Below are 19,647 nucleotides of genomic sequence, written 5' to 3'. Positions count from 1 at the left end.
CTTGTGTTTCAAAAGCAGAAATAGAAAACTACCAAGCTGCAAATTATAAGTGAAAGACCATAAACCACTACTTATGTTGCATATGTTTACTTTGTGCCTTTCACTTTGGACTTTTTAGTTTCTTCTTCTGGTTTGTCCTTCTTCAGCTTTCTATTCGGTCTTGGCACAATGTCATCAAAAGGATTAAACAAAACCTGTTTAAAAAAGTAGTATTTTAGACACATCTTTAATAAGTATTTTGTTATAATTAAATTATTCAATATTTTAAAACAATAAAAAGGCATGCCAAGTTTTTATACTAGAATAGTTTTCTGAACACAATCAAGAGAATTTTAAAATTTTAAATTTCAAACCAGAACATACTCACCTCACTACTTCTTATTTTGTGTGGACTAAGAGGTCTCTCTTCCTTATCAACTTCTACTTCAGCCAGGCGCAACATGTTATATAGTGTATCCCCTGTAACCTGTCAAATACATAAAAAAGGTTTGAAAGCCCTTGCCTATAATTTTTGCTAATTATTCTGCAAAATGTAAGGCAACTATAATGTAAAGAATTTTGAAAATACATGCTTACAGTATTTCCAATATAAATTGTAAGACTTCTAAAAGACAGCAAGTACAAAGTACAAATATTTGGAGTTTTTTAAATTTAAAGGCAAAAGCTGAAGGAACACAAGTAGCTTAATTTGCATTTTTGAGAGCGTGTGCAAGAGAAGATGTCAAATTCTTACTGTGAGCTGTGAAACAGGAAAATAAAAGACAGTGTGAAATAAAAAATAGTTGGTTTTTTGAGAGTGGTAAATTCACCTTATGTTTTTTATTTTCCTGATTCTTCCTGGGTAATTAGAACTTACAGCTTTCTAAAATGTCACTAGTATTAGATGAACTGATTAATAAGACAGAGTCACAGTAATACTAGTAAGATGATTCAAAGGGAAGACAACACAAAAACATAATTTAGTAGTACAACAGCTAAGCAGATTAACTATCAGAACAACCGATAGAAAAATTTCTACCAAACATGGAAACAAAGAGACCAGCTTAGAAAGCAGTGATTCAAATTTCAAATGAGCCTTGCAGCAAACAACACTAAATACATAGTCTTTGAATACAGCGAAACTCATAGTAGCTTTGTCAAACTCAAACTGGGACTCTAGTCTGTGTGGCAAACCTTTCCAAAGATTGTATGCTTGTTATTGAGTTCATCTGCACGTCCCAACGTAAAGAAAAATTGACTCCCGTTATCATGGGGCCCAGCATTTGCCATAGCAACAAGTCCTCTTCGATTAAATCGCAGTCGTGAGTGGAACTCATCCTGACAAAGACAGATAAAAATACGATTTAAGTATGTAACTATTTTTTAGCTATAGTTTATTTACATCAATATGTATACATAGAAAACAGGCCACCAATTTTCTTTTAAACTTTGGTAATAAAACCAAAGTCTTTTAAAACATAATGATTAATGCCACGATTTTATTTAAAAGCTTCTCTTTTCAGCAGAATAGATTCTTTTTAGCCAGTGTTTTTTCTTCTTAGTACCTATAATAATGCAAACAAGCAAACATTCTTATTTCAAAAGGAACCAAAATCAACAAACACTGAAAGAAAAAAAATTAGAAACTAGTATATCAGTAACAGAAAGACATAAGATTTCATAAAAACTCTAAGTGCTGTCCTGTTAACTTTCCTTTTTTCCAATCGTTGCTTAGTAATCAATTGTTATTCATCATTTTTGTCGGAATATTTATCCCCTAATATTAAAAAAATCCAAAGCATTTCTAAAAGTAACTGCATTTTATAGATTCCTTGTAAAATTATCATTCTTGTTAATCATTGTATTTACAGGAAAAATTCTAATTAATGTAAAATAACTGGAAGCTTACTAACAGATTGTAATAACACAGTACTGCAAAAATCCATAGGAAGAACATTTTCTGGACCGTAAGAAGACAGAATAGGACTACTATCAAAGCAAGGTGAAAGTCATGAGTAGTATCTTAATACTATGGTAGTATCACAATTCTAAACACCGCAATATTGAGATACTACTAATTTTAAGCAGTGACGCTACTACACTATTGGTAATACTTGTTTTGTTCTCTGCTCTGGTACCATCCCTTCCAAAAACCTCACATTCGTGTTACATGTATGAGTCTACTCTAGCAGCAGAAATGAGCCAGAGGTGGGCTGTGAAGCTTCAGTCACAACTTAAAGATGCCTGTCTCATCTGAAATAAAACAATCAGGCAAAACAGAACACAGCTGCTGTGCGTGCGCAGCTTCACTCAGGATCTGAGCCTCCTGGTTAAGAAATGAACCATGCTGGCATCAATAATACCAATGAATACATATATAACATTCAGACCTTTGCTAAATGAGATACAATGCGCATAAACAATGTACATTTCTGCATCTGAGTTTGCCACATATTAACATCTACTCTTCACTCCTCCTTCCCGGTATTTTCCCTTGTGAAATTCATGCTAGTAAGGTAATACATTTACCATAATATCAGAACAGCAAGATTTAAGAACTCTCAATTCAAAAAGACATATTCAAAAATATTGAAGCAACATGTGAAAGCAATTACTGCGCATTATAATGCTGCATTTCTAATACAAGGTTTATCTTCTCACAACCTAAGACAGCAGGAAGAACAACTGATAGAAAACAACCAAAAATTAATGCATAAGACGTACAGATACGTACCTTGAAGGGAGCTCCGTAGATTGAATCTCCACCTGATCCAGTGCCAGTGGGATCACCTCCCTGCACTATAAAGCCAGGCACTACTCTGTGAAATATTGTGTTATTGTAATACTCTAAATAAAAATTAAAAAGAAAAAAAAAGAAAAAAAAAGAAAAAAAGAGGATATTTAATACATCTAAGTGGTCTACTGGTCTGAAAATAATATTTTCATATAGATTATGCAGAGACATCCAGAGACTGAAGTTCCAGAAAGCAAGTACTTTAACTGTATTCTGCTATTTACACTGAGTTCCCTTCCCTTCCACTGTCTTCTAAAGTATTGCTGATGACATTTATGAAAAAAAAAACATAGTATCATATATTTCTGTTGCAAAAGACACTACACATCACCAACAAGATATTGATGCTTTTTTTTTTTTTCCCAGCTTAAGTTTTAGCGCTGGAATCATACTATCAACGTACCCCCATTTCAAAGGGGAGCTAAAACTACTATGCTTGGCCCCAGCCAACATCTCACATATATCATTAACCATATCCATACACCAAATGATTAGCATTTCCACTTACCAGCATGGAACACAAGTGTCACTCCTTTCACCACCTACACTGTACCCAAACTGATCATTTTCAGAGAATGAAATATGTGGTACATTTTGCTCCCTAAGTTATTTTCTTTCATCAATCTGTCAAATAAGGCTTATGAGATCATAAGAAAACAAAAGGAATGAAAATTTAGCTTTACTTGACATATACTTCAGGTTGATTTTTTTATTTTTCAATAAATAAAAATAAATCTGCAGTGTGCTGCAAGGCAAAACAGGATCTGCAAATGTTGCAGCATAGCTAGATATATTAATGGATGGTCATGTATCAGGATTATCACAAGACAAATACTCAAGATTAGTATACAAAGTATAGGATCCTACATAGCAGTCAGACAAATTCAGAAAGGAAATAAAGCCCAGTTCTTCAACACTGAGAATAACTGAACTCTTAGGACTTACCAAGAGTTAAGAAACTAATTCATCATCGCAAAAAATCTCTACATCTCTATACTAGGTGTAAGAACACAGAACAGGCTGGATCTGTGCTGGAGGCAGAAATCCTAGGCTGCCATTTTTCCTCAACAGAGAGGGGCTAAAAGAGCTCTTAACAACTCTATAATAGCATATATGGGATAATAGCAGCAACCAGAAAACAAATAAAGGCACTAGGTCCTCCACAAATTCTTGTTACAGTTTTCCCAACAGGGGGTTTCTCGTTCTTGTACCCACCTGTTCTGGTTTTGTTAGGGAGGGGGGCCTAAGGTGATAGCTTCTGTAGGAAACTGCTAGAAGTTGCTCCCCTTTGTTTAGTGGACTCGGCCAGGCCTAGGGCAGACCCGCTGCTGGCCAAGGCCAAGCCAATTGGTAGCAGAATGTCCCATGATAACACCTCTGTGATAACGTATTTAAGTAGGGGAAAACAGAAAAAAAAAGGAGAGAGAGAGATGTGAAGTAGGTGAGCCGGGGGCAGAGAGGGGGAGGCGCGAGCCTCGTGGGCCTTGCAGGCCTCACCCTCTGGCCTCCCGCTGGGCAGCCGACTGGGCCCAACTCGGCCCGGCCTGGCTGCAAGAAGTGGAGAGGAGATGAGAAGTGAACAAGATGTAAAAAAGATCCTGAGAGGCGTCTGCCAGCCTGTTGTAAGGAATGGCTGCAGACGCCAAGGTCAGTGAAGAAGGAGGGGGAGGAGTAATGCGGCTCCTGGCCAAGATTCCTCTGCAACTCGTGATGAAGACCATGGTGGAGCGGGTTGTCCCCCTGCAGCCCATGGAGGTCCACGAAGGGGCAGAGATCCACCTGCAGCCCGTGGAGGACCCCACGCCGGAGCAGGTGGAGGCCTGAAGGAGGCTGTGGCCTGTGGAGGGCCCGCTGGGACAGCTGTTCTAGAGGGACTGCACCCGTGGAAGAGATGACCCACGCCGGAGCAGTTTCACGAAGGACTGTGGCCCGTGGGAGGGACCCCACGCTGGAGCAGAGGAGGAATGCGAGGAGTTCTTCCCCCAACGATGACACAGCGGTGTAAAACAACACGTGATGAACTGACCGTGACCCCCCATTCCCTTCCCCCCGCCGTGCCGCTCGGGAGGGGAGGTAGTATAGATAATGTTAAGCCCGGGAAGAGGGAGGGGTGGGGGGAGGTTATCTTGTTCCCTGTCTCATTCTCCTGCTAATTTTAGAAATAAATGAATAGTTTTCCCCAAGTCGAGTCTGTTTTGCCCGTAACGGTAACTTTAAGGATTTCTCCCCGTCCTTATCTCAAACCTCGAGCCGTTTTCCTTATATCATCTCCTATTCTCTCACAGGGTGGGGGGAGCGAGAGAGAGACTGCGTAGTCTGGTCCCGATCGGGGCTGAACTACGACACCACCACTTCAGTAAAGAGCACTACAGAGCTTCTATCAACAAAAAACTACAGCAAATGAAACATCAGAAGCACTCATTAAAAAAATGAAAAGGTAGTAAAGATGGTGACACACAAATGAGAATTCTGGAGGATGCCCATCATTGCCATTTTGTACATTGAAGAAGTACCTATACTTTGTAGAGACTTGCCAGAAAAGTAGTTATACTTTGTCAGCCTTCCCAAGCCTGACATACAACTTTTCAGTAATACTATGTCATCTGCTGCACTTGAGAAAACAATCTAATTTTTTTTTTCCACACTAGGTTCCTTAATATTCTTGAAAAACATTGTCTGAGTGTTATTTAATATTTTCTAAAACCACATGAATTCATTACATATTAAAGTTAAAACATATTAAATACAAAACACAGTTATGACCTCTATTTTACAAAAAGGCACAAAAATTACATGTGAAATAATTTCAACAACTCCTACCCCATTCAGTCATTACCTTCCATACAAAGCTGGACAAAATTCCGACATGCTTTTGGTGCTTCTTTTGACCATAATTCTATATCTATATCACCTGCCGTTGTTCTCAGCAAAACCTATAAAGACATAAATACACCATTAGTTTTACTGTAACTTAATCCCTGATCAAAGAATATCAATGCCAAGTTAAAAAAAACAACTTCTGAATTCATTATATTAGTAACAGTAGTAGACAGGCAGCTCATGTTAGTCCTAGACAGCACTGCCAAGATACAGTTCTGAAACAATAAGTATAATGAGTCTTCAAGGCAAATTACCTGATACCTGACAAATGGCAGAAACTGAGACACCTTTTATCACCTCCATAATGAAAAAAATATGGAAAAAAATATAATTATGCCATAAATCTCCAAAGGCAAATACCTCTCTTACAAGTAATATCATTAAATTCAGTGAGAGATCCTAATAAAATTAAGAACTTAAGTCATGGCAGTCACGGGAGGTCCCTGGTGAGTAGAAAAAGCAAAAAATTACATCCATTTTTAAAAAGGGTAAAAAGAAGGAACCTGGGAACTACCAACCTGTCTGCCTCACTTCTGTGCCTGGGAAGATGATGGAACAGATCCTCCTAGAAGCTATGCTGAGATACATAGAAGACAGGGAAGTGGTTCGAGACATTCAGCATGGCTTCAACCAAGGGCAACTTCTGTCTGACAAACCTAGTGGCCTTCTATGATGGAGTGACTACATCAGTGGGCAAGAGAAGACTTACAGATGTAGGCCTTTGACATGGTCCCCCACAACATCCTTCTCTCTAAATTGGAGAAATATGGATTCAATGGTGGACTGTTTGATGGATGAAGAACTGGTTGGATGGTGGCATCTGGAGAGTAATGGTCAACAGCTCAATGCCCAGATGGAGTTTGGTGGCAAATGGTGTCCCTCAAGGGTCCGTACTGGAACCAGTACAGCTTAATAGCTTCATCAATAACACGGACAGTGGGATGGAGTGCACCCTCAGCAAGTTTGCAGATAACACCAAGCCTGAGGGGTGGGATGACATCCAGAAGGACCTGGACAAGCTTGAGAAGTGGGTCCATGCGAACCTCATGAGGTTCAGTAAGACCTGCACCTGGGTCGGGGCAACCTCTGGTATCAATACAGACTGAGGGATGAGGGGATTGAGAGCAGCCCTGCAGAGAAAGACTTGGGGGTACTGGTGGATGAAAAGCTTGACATGAGCTGACAATGCAAGCTCACAGCCCAGAAGGCCAATCGTATCCTGGGCTGCATGAAAAGAAGCATGGCCCACAGATCGAGGGAGGTGATTCTTTGCCTCTACTCCACTCTCGTGAGACCCCTGGAGAACTGCATCCAGCTCTGGAGCTCTTAGCACAGGAAAGACATGGACCTGTTGGAGCAGGTCCAGAGGAGGGCTGAAGCATCTTTACTATGAAGAAAGGGTGAAAGAGTTTGGGTTATTCAGCCTGGAGAAGAGGAGGCTCTGAGGAGACCTTATAGTGGCCTTCCAGTACCTAAAAGGGGCCTACAAGAAAGATGAGAACAAACTTTTTAGCAGGGCCTGTAGTGACAGGATAAGGGTCAACGGTTTTAAACTAAAAGAGGGAAGATTTAGAGTAGGCTAAAGAAAGAAATTTTTTATGATGAGGGTAGTGGAACACTGGAACGCGTTGCCCAGAGAGGTGGTGGAAGCCCCATCCCTGGAAACATTCAAGGCCAGGCTGTATGAGGCTCTGAGCAACCTGATCTGGTTGGAGGTGTCTCTGCTCACTGTAGAAGGAGTTGGACTAGACGACCTTTAAAGGTTCCTTCCAACCCTAACCATTCTATGATTCTACGATACAGTCAAGAATAAGGAAAACCGAATGAAACGCTTCAAGGACTGCGCTGTGTCACGTGACCACACAGCACACGTCGGGCTTTGGCTCGGGTAACGTCTTTAAGGGCTGTATCACCTCAAACCAACACCACAACACAAAACCACCATCACACACGTACAGCACGTCTCCTCCTCACCCGTCCCACCCCCTGCAACATACAATTTCTTTACATTCCCACATTCAGAAGCCACCGCAGGGCACACGCACCACCCTCCCCCGCCACCCCCGCAGCGCGCGCACCCCTCTCACCCGAATGCCCCTGCACCCACGCAGTGCAGGCTTCTCAGGCACAGTCCGCAACCCTCCTCGCCTGCAAAGCCCGCACGGAGCACAGCGTTCCCTCGCCCCCCGAGGGGCGCGCACCCACCTCAGCACGGCGGCGGCAGCAGCTCCCTGCTTGCGCACCGCAACTCCCCCACCTACGCTGCAGCTCTGGCCTGGCCCTCGCCCACCGCAGCCCCTGCCCCCGGCGAGCCTCACCTTGCCATTGGTGGGGGGCTCCTGGATGTAGATGTTGCTCATGGTCGGGAAAGGAGCGTCCCGGCAAGCAAACAACCACCCGCGCTGGACACTCAGCTACACTTCGCCTCCAACGCTTCCTACTGCCCCGAACCTCCCGCCATCTTGGGCGCCTCTATACAGCCCAGGGAGGTGGGGAGGAGATTGCCCAAGCCAGGAGGAAGGGTAAAGGGACGAGTATCCAGTCGACGTCTCTACGGAAGTTACTGAGGAAGAAAATGCGTTCAGAAAAACCTGGAGGCTTCTCCAGACACCTGCAGTCCCTCCCCGTGGCTCCCTCCCAGTGCTGAGATTCCCCGTCCTCCCTGTGAGTGGCACGGCCCGAGAGTGCGCGGGGCAAAGACTTCCGGCGAAGAGAGGCGCCGCTGCAGGCCCAGGCCGGGGAGGACGCGGGCGGGAGGCGCCATGGCTCTGCCGGGTAAGGGGCTCCCAGCCGGCTCTGCCGGGAGAGAAGGGGCCGTAGTCGGCTGGTTCTCTCGGGCCGCAGGGGCTCCCGATGGAGAAGCGTCGCTCTGGTCTGTACGGCCGGTTTTTTAAATCAGCCGGCATTGGGGCAGCCGGAGGGAGCGCTGGAGGCGGATGGCTGGGCTGGGCTGGGCGCGGGGAGGGGGCTGTCAGGGCATCCTTCTAGGCCTGTAGGGCCTCTCCGCAGATTTTGGGGTGAGTGATGACCAAGTACTGCGTTTCTGTCGTCTGTTAGTATAAGCCACCTTCTTTAAAGTTAGATCCAAAGAATGGGTATTGTCAGACTTGGTTTCCCTCCTCACCTTTTGTTCTGGATTGAGGTTTGTGTCCCACTAGGTTATTACTTAAATAATGATGGTGGGACAGGAGAGGCAGAAACGCTTGTGCTGTTTGCAAGGTATTTAAAGCCATGTTAGTCAAACATACAGCTGTGTCTTTATAATTTTTTCTTGATCCTGAGACCTGAGGAGTGTTTGTTTGGAGAACTGCTGAACAAGCCTGAGCCTTGGTAAGGTTCTTCTCTTAGGAAAAGGGAAGACCTTAATAAGCTTGCTTCTGCTCTAGAAGAGGTTCTTGAAGAAGACATTGCCTGTTTGTGTTCAGAGGTTTCCAAAGCCTTTTTTGCAACCTTGTGCTCCACTGAATGAATGAGGTCCTTATTGATGGTTGCTGCTGTGTCTATTGTTAATTTTCTTGAGGATTAATAGCTAGGAAGAAGGGAATGAGAAAAGGAAGCTTTTAGTAATTTGTTTGCGTTTAATAATCTAAAACTTCATCTAATCTAAACCCCTGTTTCTAACATTATTATTTAAAGGCAAAAATAATAATAAAATTTCAGTCTCGGGAATTTGATGGGAATATTTGGTGACAATATTCTTGTTGTCTGCTGCATGTTCCTATTGGAAATCCTGACAAATGACACCTTGCTTGAATTATGGGAGATTTTGTAGCATGTGTACAACTGTACTGAACTACCTTGCATGGAATACCAAGTCTTTCTTTATCTATAGGTCAGTTATGCCATAGGGCTGAACTTTACTGAGTATTTCAGAAAGCTGAGACAAAGCTTGGATGATCTTGCTTTCTAGTCCCAAGGTGTGGTGAACAAGTAGATGCAGTTTTGAGTATTTCTTTGACACGACATTGCAAGATACAGGTATACTTTTGTTCCTTGCTTCTTGACCCTCTCTTCCATGTTCCTACCTCCTTACCTCTTGTGGGTTTTGTTTCCGTCAAAAGACAGTCATAAAACAGGCACCTAAGCACTGCTAGGTTTATAGACCTCGAAGGGGATACGTACTACTAAGAGTCTGGGATTCACAGAAAACTCTGTGTCATAATGGAATATATGTATCTGTTGATTAGCTTTCCAGTACTTTTCAGGGCATAGACCAGTGAGATGTCCAAGTGTCCAAGTTAGTTTTTCAACCTGGAGTTGGAAGGTTTCTCTGTAATTTTGAGTAGAATTTTCTAAAGACAGTGCTTGCTTCAGTAAATCAAAGTTTAAATTCATGGAACCCATGTATCCTCTTTCTGGTTCTCTAATTTCTGTCACAGATTTCTTGTTATATTTGCTTAATTATTTATTTAAGTAACTGCCCAGTTATTCAGAAAACTGTATAACTATTTAAGTAATTGTTTTCTTCATACTCTACTCAGTTGGAACATAGAAGGGCACCTTTTGATTTTGGAAATTCGGTTGTGGCTTTCATTGTGATTAGGCTTAGATGATTAAAAATAAGACTAATCTATTTTGAGGGATCAAGTCTCTGGTGTTTCTCTTCTTCTGAGTCATGTCCTCATATGTCTATTTAACTGTGGGCTCAGATGGGAAAATCACACACTTTCTATACCTAAAATTTGCACTGTTCTGGTCCTTCTTCCTGCTTAGCATCTATGGAATTTTCTGTTGCTCTCTTAACTTTATTCTATGTTTGCTTTCTTGCATCCGTTAATTCTTTTGTATTCGGTCCCATGTTGCTTGAATTCAGCAGATTCAGAATCATTTAACAATTTGTTTCATAGAATCATAGAATGGTTAGGGTTGGAAGGGACCTTCAAAGGGACATCCCCAACTAGATCAGGTTGCTCAGAGCCTCATCCAGCCTGGCCTTGAACGCTTCCAGAGATGGGGCTTCCACCACCTTTCTGGGCAACCTGTTCCAGTGTTCTACAACGCGCATCGTAAAAAATTTTTTCCTAATTTCTAATCTAAATCTACCCCCCTCTATTTTAAAACCATTACCTCTCGTCCTATCGCAACAGGCCCTACTAAACAGCCTCTCCACATCTTTCTTGTAGGCCCCCTTGAGGTACTGGAAGACCGCTATCAGGTCTCCCTGGAGCCTTCTTTTCTCCAGGCGGAATAGCCCCAACTCTCTCAGCCTGTCCTCATAAGAGAGGTGCTCCAGCCCTTTTATCATCTTTGTGGCCCTCCTCTGGACCTTCTCCAACTGGTCCATGTCCTTCTTGTGTTGGGGGCTCCAGAACTGGACACAGTACTCCAGGTGGGGTCTCAGCAGGGCAGAGTAGAGGGGGAGAATCACCTCCCTCGACCTGCTGGCCACGCTCCTCTTGATGCAACCCAGGATGCGGTTGGCCTTCTGAGCCGCAAGGGCGCATTGCCTGCTCATGTTAAGCTTCTCATCCACCAGCACTCCCAAGTCCCTCTCCTCAGGGCTGGTCTTGATCCATTCTCCGCCCAGCCCGTATTTGTGCCTGGGATTGCCATGACCCAGGTGCAGGACCTTGCACTTGGCCTGGTTGAACTTCATGAGGTTGGCACGGGCCCACCTCTCCAGCCTGTCAAGGTCCCTCTGGATGGCATCCCTCCCTTCCAGCGTGTCGACGGCACCACACAACTTGGTGTCGCCGGCGAACTTGCTGAGGGTGCGCTCTATCCCACTGTCCATGTCGCCGACAAAGATGTTGAACAGGGCCGGGCCCAGCACGGACCCCTGAGGGACGTCACTCGTGACCTGTCTCCACTTGGACATCGAGCCGTTGACCACCACTCTCTGAGTGCGGCCATCCAGCCAACTCCTTATCCACCGAGTGGTCCGTTTAGCTTTGTCAGTTTTTTTTTAGTTGCTTCTATCTGTCTTTTTTCACTTTTCAGGAGCAATTTTTTTTTTTTGTTAATTGCCTTTTAAAGACAGTAATAAATTACTTCAGAGTTTTCCTGTGAGTCTCTGTCAACATTCATGCACTGCTAGAATTTGTAACCACACTTGTTGTATGCAGTTATGGACCACTGGAGTGTCAGATAGCTATTACGGTGTTCATCTGTAACTAAACAAATGTGTAAGCTTTCAGAGAAGTAGAATAATTATTAAAATTATGATGGAAAGGTCATAATAAATCAAATGAAGATTTGACAGTAAGTTATGTGAAACTAAGTTATGTGTAGTAGTTTATACTAGCCAAGTTTGTTCTGATAGATCACTGCACAGAAAAGTTACCTTAGAAACCACTGTTTTGCTTTTCTTTAAGTTTTTTAAAGAGATCTTAGTGTACTTAATACTCTGAGGAGTGATCACTCCTTTCTGCTTATTGACATTATCATGGAGTAGTTTGGGTTGCAAGAGACCTTTAAAGATCATCTTGTCCAACCTCTCTGCAAGGAGCCACATTTAAAAGAGCTTGAGAGTTCTCCTTAGCAACATTTAATTGATGAAATTTTCTCTTTCAGGTGGAAATAAGGATAACATCAGAGCAGGATGCAAGAAGTGTGGCTATCGTAAGTAATTTGAAGTTAACAGTGTTTTCGACAATATATGATGTTGAACTGCCTTTTGAGGAGGGGGGAAAAATAAAAAAGTGTTCCCCCTTGTTACTCAGACATTTGTCAGTTTGACTTACCATAATCTGTTTTATTTGTTTATTTCCTATTCGTTCTCTGGCTCTTCATGTCTGTTGCTGCCCTTGAAACCCTTGAGTTTCTCATGGGAAGAAAAGAAAAAGAATGCTGTTGCATTCATATATACTACATTTGCATTTCAGTTACTTGAGCAACTTTGAATTAAAAGCATGGTCTTTGTGCTTCTTCTGAGTGCCACTGCAAACATAGGCAGGCATTTGAGCTCACGTTCAGTCCAATCTGTTTTAAAAGAAAAAAAACCTTAATATTTGTGTGATCTTCTATGCCAAGGTAACATACTTCTTTGTGCATTCTATATTTCAAGAAACAGTTAATTTTGTTACTTAGAAGTTTTATAGTTCTATTTTCGTTTAGCTCATGCTTTGCATTGTGCTCTGATCATATAAGCATGTCTGTGGCTACTCTCCTGATGAATGGAGACAGGTCTTGGTGAAGACTTTAGTTGGTTAATCACTAATTTCTTTTTAGAATAATGGAGGAGTGGACACTTTTTTGCAGTGAGTTGTGTTGAACTTTTGTATGGGGTGAAGGGGGAAAAAGCTTGCTTCGTTCTTTTACTGTAGACTTTGTCTCCAACAAATTTTGTCAATGCATTGCTTTGTGTATCTGTTCTTCCAAAGGAAAATGTATATCAATATAGATTTAGTGCTTGGTTTTTATGTGCAGTAAGTATCAGAAACTTTCTGGAAGAGAAGAAAACTTGTAGTCAATTCTCACAACCTGTATTTGTGTTCCTAAGACCTCTGTCTTCAAGATGTAGATATTTTGATATGAAGATTAGTTTATTTCAATTGCTACTTGAATTCCTGTGTCTTTAGCTTATTTTCTCCCAAACTATCTCTTCAATTTGTTTTATTTCTTTTTATTATTCCAATAGGTTTATTCAGCACAAGGTTTCTAACTCTGGTCAGGATTATTGAGATGTAACTTAGAAAACTAAAAATACTAGCCAAATAGTAGCTTAGTATTATTTACTGGTTGTTAAAGATTCTCAGAAGCAAATAGGATGCTTCTCTTTCACTACAGGGAGAAAAAAAAAAGAGCAATATAATACCCTTGCTGTAGTTTTTAAAATATTTCTCCTCATACTTTTAGGTAATTTCTTCAGGAAGGATCTGAGACTATTTAACAAAATAGAAAGTAAAAGTTGGACAAAATCTTTAAATAACAGAAAGATCATAAGGCACTATTAAATGGAATAACATTGCACAACCTGTCAAAATTCTTTGAGGCTTTTTCAGAGTAAGCCTTTTCATTCACAGGTTGCAGCATAGCCTTTTTTCACTTCTCAAAAGTGAATAATACTAAAATAGATGTTCTTTCATTTCTGGTATTTTTTGGTAAATTGTAATTTTTCTTTCTGGATATTTGTTTTGTTCAGCTGGTCATCTGACATTTGAATGTCGAAACTTCCTCCGAGTAGATCCTCAAAGAGATATTGTTTTAGACGTTAGCAGCACTAGCAGTGAAGACAGTGAGGAAGAAGAGCTACAGAGATTGCAAGCCATGCGTGAAAAAAAGAGTAAGGTGTTTTTTTTCTTAAAGAGTATGGGTAATGGCCTTCTGAAGTACTGGAACTCTCATTGTATCCTTCTTGGTAACTACTATTAGTTCTTTTAGCCTGTGCTTTAAAAGTAGGTCTTCATGTGTTCAGACTTCAGGGATTTGATACACCCACATCTTTTTTAATTATTATTAATTACTGTCATAGGAAATTAATAATTTACCTATTTGTAACATCCCAAAAAGGGTTCCTAAATACAAAAGATTATAAGACTTACTAAGAAGTTGCGTAGGAGAAACTGACATGGATGTTCTGAGTTAATCTTTTGATTATGACATGTAGTTCAAACATCTTAAAGTTTATAGTAACTCTTAAGACTAATGACAAATATGACAGGTGAATTTCTCTGCAGTTTCTAAGTAGCGTTTTGACTGAAATGGCTAGTGAATTGAATTTAAACATTAGTATTTGGAGAAGTACTGTTCTCTGTGTGGAATATCTGAGCATCAACTGTTTGTCAGAGAGAGAACAGATGGGTTATTTAGCAGATACTTAAGTTCATTTGAATTTGAACTCCTAAGAGGCTGTTCCCCTAAGTAAGAAGGGGAGGTTGTTCCACTACAGCATCTTTTAAATGAATTTATGTTCTTCCTATCTGCCCCTTGAAACGCAATGTTTTGTTCTGTTGCTCTCACATTCCAGATTTAGCATCTTTAGTACAAACTGAATGTTATTTAGGAAGGAGAAGGGATAGGTAGAACCCTGTAATGTGCTGATCCACTTCAAAAGAAATGGATAGTCTGCTTGTCAGGAGTGCTGAATTGATACTGCAACAGTCCTTTCTTTGAACAGGTTTCTCTGGAAAAGCTTGTTCCCACTTACTATGTACTTTTGAATGCAGGGGTTTTTTTGGCCCTGAACTGATTGCAGATGGATATCTCCAGGGAAACCAGCTGTTTACTTAGTCTTGTAATATCTCTGTTTATTGTATGTTCTTCCTCAAACTTGGCTGCTATGTGTACTATAAGGAAATATGTACCTTTAACTGTCAATATTCTGTGCAGGATTTTGCCTTTTTCAAGTGGCTTCATCTTCTCAAGTTTTTTGCACTGTGTCCACTTAGTATTTTTTTTTAAGAAGACAGTGCAAAAGTCTAAGTAGTTGTTCACACATTCTTGTTTGTGCTTTTTATTTTTTTTAATTCTTCCAAAAGTAATTTGCTTTTTGTAACTTGTATTGAATTCTTTCAAATTTCACTCCAGAACATACAGACCAGTAATTTCTTTTTGTGGTAGCAAATGAATTACTGCACTAGCATACAGATTCTAAGGACAGAAATAAGATTAAATGCTCAAAATTAGGTTATCTATTTGAAGGCTAAAATAAAAAGCCTGAATTTTCCTGTTAGCTGACACTGTAATGTACGTTAAGGTAATGAATTTGCATTTCACAGAATTCTAAAATACTTTTTGAACTAGTATAGGAAAGTCTAAGGTCAAAAAATTCATCCAGTGTGATAAAAATCCTGCTTGTAAGTGAAATGTGAAGACACTGTACGATACTATACAGTGTTAGAGCAGGAAACAGAGAGGTGATTCTTCTGCCAATTTTTGTAGACAGTATATTGACAGTTTAACTCAGATTTATCTTAGTTATGGCCTAGCTATTTGTAAAGTGTGAAATAAGGATGTGTGAAAGTAATTCAGGTAAGCCTGAGGGAATTTTTTTTTTTTTAATGTTTTAGTTAAATGAGCTGTTTTCAGACTTGGGCAAGTCTTTTAAAATGTGGAAGAACAGATATGAAATCCTAAAGCTGATGTAAACATATAGAAAAAGTAACAATTTTTTTGCTACATCTTACAGGCCTTCCTTCATTCATAGTGCTTAGATCAAAGTCATTAGAGTGCAAGTTGTATAAGAATTTCTGCTACTTTGCAAAATATTTCTAGAATTACTATACTACACCAGAATTTGGAGGAAGGAATAGAAAAACTTTTAACAAGAATTTTGTAGTAACTACGTTGCTGTTGAAGCCGCTCTTTTACTGCCGATCTTAATTCACACAAATCTTTTGTAAACTGTAACTTCTTATCCATAGGTTTAAATGAGGAGGAAGAAAAAAAGAAACAAAAAAGAAAAAGCAAAGACAAAACAAAATTAAAGAGACCAAGGAAGAGGTAACTTTGTCACACACCTATTTAGAAATATTTCTGATGTTTTGGTTGTTTCTCAGAAAGTGTTGCTTCTTTTGATGCAACTTTATTTGCAAGTACATTTTTTATTTGAAAAGGTTCCCATTTTCCAGTGAGAACCTGTTTGTTCTTTGAGTAATAGTAATGCTACAGGCTTTCTGATGTGGACTTAGGACCATGGAAGTCTAGAAAGCTCTACCAAGCTGGAGGTCTGCAGATCTGAGAAAGCAATGCTCCCTCTGACTATCTAACACTAGGCAAGATGTGGTGGGAAAAGAAGGACTCAGTAGGTTTACAGAGTTAGTGCCCAGCTGAGCTAGCATGGAAGCCTTCTTGCAGTTCAGATACCCTAAGATTCCCTGCATGCACACGGGCATGTGTAGGTGCACACACACATGCACTCTGACTAACGTGTAACTAACAGAAGGAAAACTTCTGTAGTTTTACTTAGCATATGTGAGTTTTAATGATCCTGTTATTGTAGAAGCCTAAAAAAATCCTTCCCTAGTTTCAAAGGAAATTTTCATAATACTCAAATTGATTGTGAATCTGAGTTTTGGCCTGCTGACTTTATTTTTTTTTTTTTTTTTTTTTTTACATGAGACTATCGACTGGTTAGTCATTAGGACTGTTGATAAGACAATATCCCAGGAACTGCACTGATAGCTGGAAATTTATAATGTATTTGGAGGCCACAATAAGATGTTTTTCAGAAATAAAGAAACAGGATTTAACACTGGTTGTACTGGTATTTGTCCCCATCCTTATTTATATAGTGTAGCTCTAACTGATACTTATGAAGACAGTAGAAAAGAGTCGATCTGCTGGCTGTAGTCTTTACATGCAAGTAATTAATAGTCATGTAAACAATAGCACAAAACTGCCCTCTTGAGTATAATAATAGTGACTTTTCTTTTATTGCCATCTTAATACTTGTATGTATGTAGTCACTTATCACTGCTGCTTAGAGACCAGTATTACCCACTGCAAGAGCATCCAAATTTGTTATACCCATTTCTCTTAGATTTTTGCATGAGAGAAACACATTTTGTCTGAAGGCATTACTGTAGCATTGCTATTGATCATGTGATATTTTAAAAGCTGGAAGCTCTGCCTTACTGTCATACTTTCAGTTTTCTGTCAGTCTGTACTCTTAGTCTGTTTCTGTTTGAAGGCTGAAAAACACACAACTTGCCTATTTCATTGTTAATTAGTCTGTGTTATAAGCATACTGCTTTTCTGGCACAACAGTCTAATTAGAAAATTCATCATTCGGTTGAACGTGCAGACTGACATATCATAAGCTTTCCAATGGATGCTACTGTATGGATTCCACACCAAATTTTATTTGTGAAATTATATAAACACTGAAATTTAAAAACAGTATTACTCTTGTTGCGTTTTCCTTCTTTAATTATATATCAATCTGTATATATACTTTTTTTTTTTACTAGATCTTCCTCATCAAGTGCAGCTGAAGAGGACCCGCCAAAGTCAAAAAAACAAAAATCGCACAAAAAAGAAAGGGAAAAGGAAAAAAAGAATAAATCTAAGAAGGGAAAACATCATAAAAAGGAGAAAAAGAAGAGACGAAAGGAAAAAAGTTCATCTTCTGATAGTTCAGACAGTTCTAGTAGTGACTGAGGTGCTACCCTATTTTTGCATTCACTTCTACAGAGAAGATTATTTTCCTTTCAAATCAAATTTATTTATGCTTTGCAATGTTGTTGTTTTAAAATGAGATCTGTATATATTTTTAACAAATCTATTTGCAAATATCAGTGCTTCAAATCATTAAATGGACCATTTGAGGAAAAATTCTGCTCTTCTATTTCAAGTTTATTCATACTAAACCATGCAAATTTAAGTAGTTCTTCACTCGTATTCTTAGTTCAGTTGTCGTTAGTTGTGTTTGGAATCCTTTACACTAGGATATGGTAAACTTCAGTTTGCAAGTCTTTGTGTAGGGTTTAAATACGTATGTATTTTGTATGGACTTAAATACGCTTAGTGTCAGAGTGGTTAAATCAAATTTGGAACTTGAAGTGAGATTTTCTATTATATTATCCTTTAAATAAATGTATGTTTTGCATAACGCTTTGTACTTACATACATTAATCAGTAAGGGCAAATATGAAATAGTGTTTGGGTGCGAAGAAGGGAAAGAAAGGGCCATGAGAAGCTGAGAGATTGCTCCTTCAAAATTATCTTCTAAAATTGATCTAGTCATAGACTGTGAAACACAATTACACATTCTTTTGGCAGAATCACTGTGAGCAAGCTGAAAACAATCAAAAGCAAACAAAAGATTAATTATTCAAAGTCCTTTTTTTTTCTGCTTAGGTTTTATTCTTTTACAACCTCAACGATTTCATCTTTGACGTAGATACAAGTTTTCACTTTCTAACACTAGATGGCTGTCCAGCAAGATTGTTTACAAAGTTCTAAGAACCATGTTAATGCAGTATGTGGTGATTAATGCCTACATGAACTGAAAGAGGAAATTCAGACTGACAATTGACAAGAATTGTGAGGCTGCCATTCATTCTAATAAAACTCTCATTGAAAAGTTAAAAACCAACCAACCAAATCTCTTGTGGAGTGCAAGCAATCTATCATGTTGAAGTTGGTAGCAAAATTTACCATTTGTTATCAGGAGCAATGTTAAGCATGTCAAAATTTTATGACTGGATTCTGGGGTATCCAATTCATGTATTTTACCATGGTAGGGTACAAATTCAAGACCAGCTAATACTTTTGAGTCAAGCAGATTTTAGGTGTATAATCTTACGCCAGAAATGTGTAAACTTCAAAGTGAGCAGCTTGGCATACAGCTGCAGTGCGAGTCTCATGTGAGTCAAAATGTGAGGTAGAGCAACACCTAAGCTTTCTTAACAGTAATATCCATTGTGTGTGTTTTCTACAGCAGATTAGAGCATTAAATCAGTACAAAATGTTTTATAGTATTTTCATGGTTACTGCATTTGGCCTGAAAGTGAAATACCTACATCTAACTGTCTTTCAAACTTTTATGTCTCAGGCCAGTATGCTTGTTATTGGGCCACTCATGCTGTGCTAGGAAACATTAAAGATCAAAATACTCATGGAAGCCACAGAGCAGAGAGAAATAATCTGTAGCCTTCCATGTACGTCTCTCAGTAGAGGATGGCAAGAGTCCTTGCATCTGCACTTTTTCTTACTGGCTTTGGTCCAATCTAATTTTTCATGTCATATACCATGATTTCTGGGATGAGCTTGGATAGTATAACTTAAGAGAGACTGGGCTCCTTAGTTAGCTGAGCTGTGCATAGTATAGGGAACATTTATTTCATAAATACTAATTTAACAGATTAGGTTACCCTGTTTACTCTAGTCTCCTTAGTCTTGCTGTGGCTGTTAGAGCTTATTTTTTACTGGATTAATTCTCTAAGCCAGTCATTCTGTAGAGAGCAAAGGGGAATTGTGGGCTACTTAAGCCAGTACTGTTGCCAAAGGCAATATTTAATCAAACCATAGCTTAAGACACAACTCGTTGCCATTTTGTTCCCCTAAAATGTTCCTTACCTAAGGAGATTGGAAGGGTTATTGGAGTTAGG

The 19,647-nt window shown here is 39.8% G+C and overlaps 2 protein-coding genes across 3 annotated transcripts in view; one reads left to right on the top strand and one right to left on the bottom strand.

Moving 5' to 3' along the window:
- The window catches only part of CWC27 (CWC27 spliceosome associated cyclophilin), a 117,417-nt gene extending 109,233 nt beyond the window's left edge, over nt 1-8,184 (bottom strand). The window contains exons 1-6 of the mRNA XM_086770941.1: nt 7,972-8,184; nt 5,610-5,706; nt 2,714-2,826; nt 1,174-1,317; nt 368-466; nt 91-194 (exon numbers count right to left, since the gene is read on the bottom strand). Of these exons, the coding sequence (XP_086627067.1) occupies nt 91-194; nt 368-466; nt 1,174-1,317; nt 2,714-2,826; nt 5,610-5,706; nt 7,972-8,013 (599 nt within the window). The 5' untranslated portion in view covers nt 8,014-8,184. The remainder of the gene's footprint in view (nt 1-90; nt 195-367; nt 467-1,173; nt 1,318-2,713; nt 2,827-5,609; nt 5,707-7,971) is intronic.
- A 111-nt stretch (nt 8,185-8,295) lies between these two features.
- SREK1IP1 (SREK1 interacting protein 1) lies at nt 8,296-18,146 on the top strand. 2 transcript variants are annotated; one of them, XM_086770944.1, is made up of 5 exons: nt 8,296-8,428; nt 12,167-12,214; nt 13,737-13,877; nt 15,958-16,036; nt 17,506-18,146. In XM_086770944.1, the coding sequence occupies exons 1-5, from the start codon at nt 8,416-8,418 to the stop codon at nt 17,693-17,695; spliced, it is 471 nt and encodes a 156-aa protein (XP_086627070.1). In that variant the 5' UTR covers nt 8,296-8,415; the 3' UTR covers nt 17,696-18,146. The 2 variants fall into 2 exon arrangements, with proteins under 2 accessions (XP_086627070.1, XP_086627069.1); XM_086770943.1 differs by having other exon boundaries at nt 8,419-8,525.
- The last annotated feature ends 1,501 nt before the right edge of the window (nt 18,147-19,647 follow it).

Source organism: Chlamydotis macqueenii, chromosome Z (assembly GCF_036417535.1).
Source record: "Chlamydotis macqueenii isolate bChlMac1 chromosome Z, bChlMac1.mat, whole genome shotgun sequence".
Classification (NCBI taxonomy): Eukaryota; Metazoa; Chordata; class Aves; order Otidiformes; family Otididae; genus Chlamydotis; species Chlamydotis macqueenii.
The sequence above is the reverse complement of the archived record's forward strand: the minus strand, read 5'-3'. Positions and strand labels throughout refer to the sequence as shown.